At 33.6% G+C, this 5,620-nt stretch overlaps 1 protein-coding gene across 1 annotated transcript; it reads left to right on the forward strand.

Moving 5' to 3' along the window:
• Positions 1-235: 235 nt before the first annotated feature.
• On the forward strand, positions 236-1,416 carry LOC136071002 (receptor-like protein EIX1). The gene is made up of 2 exons (XM_065781740.1): positions 236-1,342; positions 1,411-1,416. The coding sequence occupies exons 1-2, from the start codon at positions 236-238 to the stop codon at positions 1,414-1,416; spliced, it is 1,113 nt and encodes a 370-aa protein (XP_065637812.1).
• The last annotated feature ends 4,204 nt before the right edge of the window (positions 1,417-5,620 follow it).

Raw genomic sequence — 5,620 nt, forward strand, 5'->3', positions numbered from 1 at the left:
TTGATGCTAGGGCCTAGGGGTGTTGTGAGAGCTCAGAAAACAAAATCAAACTTGCAACATTGATTGCTCTAGTTGTGCTCAGGATTCATCTTTATCTTCATTTTAATTGTTTGTATCATTGAGCATGACATTGATTATGGGTAAAAGGTCTCATAAACTTCTGTCCGCAATTTTTATTTTTTTACTACACTTGAAACCAGCCCTTGGAGTCATTACAAGGGTTGGAGACAATAACATGTGGTGCATAGAGAGGGAGAGACAAGCACTCCTTGAGTTCAAAGAAAGCCTTATTGATGACAACAATTTGCTCTCTTCATGGGGGAGTGAAGATGCAAAGAAAAATTGTTGCAGTTGGGAGAGAGTTCAGTGTAACAACCAAACTGGCCATGTACTCGAGCTTCATCTTGATTCTTGCGGGTTACGAGGTAAGATTAGTCCTTCATTGATTGAGTTGCATCATTTGAGTTATTTGGATCTTAGTGGCAATGATTTTAATAATAGCGAAATTCCAAAGTTCACCAGTTCACTCAGTAACTTAAAGTACCTTATTCTACATAGTGCCAATCTAAGTGGGCCAATTCCATTTCAACTGGGTAAATTTTCGCACTTGCAATATCTTGATCTCAGTTGGAATAATTTGGAACCTGTCCAAAATCTCGAATGGCTTTCTCATCTTGTTTCAATAGAACACCTTGAACTAAGTAATTTAAATCTTAGTGTAGCCAATGATTGGCTGAAAGTTGTTAGTGGTCTCCCTAAGCTATCAGAGTTATGGCTATCTAATTGTTCTCTTCCTTTGATCACTCCCTCTTCTCTTTTGCATATCAATTCCTCTAAATCCCTTACTTATCTCGATCTCGCTTACAACCCTTGCATCAACTCTTTGATATTCCTCTGGTTGAATTCTAGTACCAACCTTGTTTTTGTCGATCTTTCTTCAAATCAGTTAAAAGGTTCAATTCCGAATATTTTCGGTAACATGAAGTCTTTAGAGCAACTCTTTCTTAATGATAATCAACTTGAAGGTGGCATTCCAAAATCCCTTGGTGATATATGTACTTTACATGAATTGTACTTGTCGTCGAACAATCTCAATGGACAAGTTCTTGACTTCTTCCACAACTTGCAAGGATGTGCAAAAGATTCACTAGAGAGCTTACATTTAGGCAAGAATCAAATTACGGGGCCAATGCCTAATTTTGCCATATTTCCATCTTTAAGAGAGTTAGACATCTCTAACAATAAATTTAATGGGACTTTGGGAGGAAGAATAGGAAGCCTATATAAGTTAGAGTATTTGGATATCCGTTCAAATATGTTGGAAGACGTTATCTCTGAAGCCGTACTTTCAAATTTCCCCAATTTGTATGGTTTAGGATTATCTTCCAATTCTTTTACTTTAAATTTCAGCTTTGATTGGGTTCCCCCATTTCAATTGAGTGACTTATATTTGAGATCTTGCAATTTGGGTCCTAATTTCCCAAATTGGATTAAAACTCAAAGAAACCTTATCTTCCTTGATCTCTCCAATACTAAAATTTCAAATACCATCCCTACTTGGTTCTGGGACATGCCTTTTAAGTTAAATTATTTAAATTTGTCTCAAAACCAAATCAAGGGTAGATTGCCAAATGTATCAAGTATATTTTCAGACCTTGCCATACTAGATTTCAGCTCAAACAGATTTGAAGGCCCACTACCAGTGATTTCTTCTAATTTGTCCTCACTAAATCTCTCCAAAAACAAGTTTTCGGGGTTAAATTTATTTATATGCTCAAAGACTGGGGGTATGATGCACCTGGACTTAGGCAACATAGCTTGTCAGGGGAATTGCCTTTGTCCTTGCAGAATTGCACTTTGTTGAGATTTATGCACTTGGAAAAGAATAAATTATCTGGGAGTATACCAGCTTGGATAGGGGAAACAATTTCCTCATTGATCATTCTTAGCCTTAGATCCAACAAATTCTGTGGAAGCATAGGGTCACAACTTTGTTTGCTAATCCATATTAGATATTTGGACCTATCTCAAAATAGTATATCTGGAACCATTCCACAGTGCCTCGATAATTTAATTGCCATGGCTCACAACATTTCAGATGTTATGACTAACAAGTACTTCATTTGGAATGGCCCTGAATATAGTTTTTATACTGATTATGGAAGTTATAGTGACAATAGTGTCCATACAATTGTTGGTTGGAAAGGAAATGTGTATGATTATGGAAAGAATTTTGGAGAAATGAGGAGCATTGATCTTGCAAACAACAAATTGACCGGAAATATTCCAGAGGGGATATCCAACCTCATAGAATTGAAAGCATTGAATTTATTGGGAAACATGTTGACTGGAATAATCCCCAAAAACATTGGTAAGTTGGAACAATTGGAATCTTTGGATTTGTCAAGAAATCGGTTTTCTGGTTCATTACCTGCTAGCATGGTTGGCTTACATTATTTGGGCTATCTTGACCTGTCCTATAATAAATTATCGGGAAGAATTCCAACAGGCACTCAACTCCAGTCCTTCGACCCTAGCAAATTCATGGGTAATGCTGGACTTTGTGGACCTCCACTTATAGAAAAGTGCCTAGAAGATCAAACATCCATCGTTGGAGGCAGTAAAAACCATCAAGAAGATCGCGATGGAGGAAGTAAAAACCATCAAGGAGATCGAGACGAATTCTGGAAGTGTCTTTATGTTGGTTCAGGGTTTGGATTCGCTGCTGGTTTTTGGGGAGTCTGTGTCTCTTTAATATTGAACCGTTCCTGGAGACATGCATATTTCCTAATGTTGATCAACCTAAAGGATTGGTTGTACGTGACAATAATAGTGCATACTACAACATTGCTAAAGATGTTTTATAGCTGGAGGCTATCACAACTTCAATAAAGGTTTGCGAAAAAATTTCAAACTAGTTATATGTTTCAATCTATTTCTTCTCTTGGATTGATTTTGATTTTGCAAACTAATTACTGTTGTTTAACCTTGTAGGAGATCTCCGGCCTTTGATATTATGTGCTTTTTATTTGCTTATGATCTCATGATGTGGTGCAAGCTTGGTATATCACACGATGTTAGACTTCCAAATTCCAATATCATGTGTGTGCACGCTTTTATGTATACAGATATACAAAAATTTTCTCATTAAAAAAAAAAAAAAAAAAAAAAAGAAAGATATACAAAATTTTGTGTGTACTTGGCAGAAGCTAAAATTGCCATCAAGAAATTATTTGTTTTATATTGGATTAATGATCTAGTTTCGTTTGAATAGGCTAGGTGGGGTTCAAAATACATTGAGCAGTAATTCACTAATTCTATGAATATCTTCTTTTTTTTTTTTTTCCTTGTATTAGTGTGTAATAAGTCACATAAAATAGTGCCTATATCAAATGCATGATAGACTTCATGACGTAATTGTTTATGGGGAAATGACTCTTATACACACACACACTGACTCACATAACTATACAGATGCTCATACGCATATTGCACAGAAATTGTCAAGTCACAAACTCCAAATTAATTAAAATCATGACTTGAAATCACAATTTCAGTGCAAAATATGCATGTGTGTACATTTGTGAGGAGTAAGGTATGTGTAACAAACACCACCCATTGTTTATTTAGCTAATTAGGGATAGAACTACATGTAGTTCAAGGGCACCATGACCCTTAAGATTTTAAAATTTTTTGAAGTAGGTTTGGGGTAGGACTATTCTTGCTGATGTGTATGTACATGAGAAATCTCTATGTTTATGAGCTGGGTTTGGGTTGGGTTCTTGCTTCTAACGCATGGGAGAGAGAGAAATGAAAGAGGAAGGAGAGTGTTTCAAAGAGAAGAATGAGGAGTGGGGAGAGAGAAAATATCATGGGTTGTGGTAGCATAAGTACTGTTACTGCTTTGAATAAACAGACATGTGGGCTCCACAATTTTTGAGTTAAAGTTGAGTTTTTAAGCTGAAAACTAAACCCAATATTTGAGTCAAACACATTCTTGAGTGATTTAAGAGAAAAATAGAGAATAAGACATGAGATATGGGTTAGAGTTTTAAAAACTAAATTTTGAGTGCTGCTAAAACAAAACATAGCTAAATCTCCTCTCAAATTCTGACTCTAAAATGCCTTACCCAAAACACGTGCTTATAGATATTAAAAGTTAAAATAGAAAGTATGGATAATTAGAGTTAGTTTTGGAATTTAGTACATATAATTGGATTGTCCAAACGGTGTTGTTTGGTTTATAGGTCTAAAACCAAAAAAAGTCATTTTCTTGAAACAAATGATTTGGTATTCTTCTTGCAATGAGTTCAGGGAGGGATGAAGTAGGGCATTTGATTTAATCTGAGAAGGAATGAATTTGATTTAAGAGAAAAAAGAGGGTCTTGGTCTTCGAAGGAGAAGTCCGGTTGAGAATAAATTTTGATTTGAAAGAATGGCTAATCGATGTCATGTTTGGTTTTAAACCCATGGTATTGACCATACTATTAGGTGCTCCCTTTAAGAGCATCATACTTTGAGAGTACCTAATAATCAGGTTTATACAACAACAATTAGATTTTTTTTAAATAAAATTTAGTTTTAAAACAATATCGTTTAGAAGCCTTAAGGGTGATTAATAATGGATTTAAACAAAAGCATTAGAATGACTTGTTTTAATAAAATAAGGGACTAAATTTATAATAAATAAACTTTAAGAAATCTTACTTTTTTATAATAATAATAATAATAAAAAATCTTATTATTTTTCTTTTCCCTTTCTTTTTTTTTTTTTTTTTTTTTTAAAGAAATACCGATCTTAGGGCTATAAACGAACTAAGCCGTTCATAAACAATTTGGGCTCAGCTTGATAAAAAGCTCATTCATGTTCATTTGTTTTTATAAATAAGCCATGCTTGAACCTTAGTTTTAAGCTTGTTTGATAAACAAGCCAAGCCCAAACAAAAAAAAATTGTTTGTGAACAAGCTCATAAACAATATGACTCGATAAAAATATGTCGAGCTTAAGCTCGTTTATAGCTTGATATATGTTTACTAAATAAACTCATTATTATGACATTACACATATGTTTTAGAATGTTAATTTATAACTTGTTTATTCATATATGTTTGAAATGTTAATTTATTTAGATTTGTGAAGATTATAGTTGCATGGATGACGACTATGAATGTAAAAAATTGTATTTTGAACAATACTCAAGCTATAGACAATGAATGATGAATGGATGTATTTAATTATGTAAAGTTGTAATTTGAACAATTTCTAATCATAGGTGGAAACCATGGAATTAGAAGCATGATAAAATAACTATATTATTGTTTTTTGTTTACTTGATTTTTGGTAATATAAGCATTTGATGATGCAATTTTTTTGGATTTCAAGCTAAAAAACTTGACTTGAGCTCAAGTTTAAGCTCAAACTTGACTTGACTAATTAATCAAGACAGGGCAAGCCAAGTTGAAACTTTTGGTATTTTTATGAGCTCGAGTTTAAATATTACTTTTAGACTTGTCTCAAGCTGAGGATGATTAATAATGGATTTAAACAAAAGGATGAGAATGACCCCTTTTTTTTCATTAATAATACCACCTAAAATTATGATTTAATGGAAACATTTTA

The sequence above is a fragment of the Quercus suber genome, unplaced genomic scaffold (assembly GCF_002906115.3).
Source record: "Quercus suber isolate HL8 unplaced genomic scaffold, Cork oak 2.0 scaffold_277, whole genome shotgun sequence".
In the NCBI taxonomy this organism is placed as follows: domain Eukaryota; kingdom Viridiplantae; phylum Streptophyta; class Magnoliopsida; order Fagales; family Fagaceae; genus Quercus; species Quercus suber.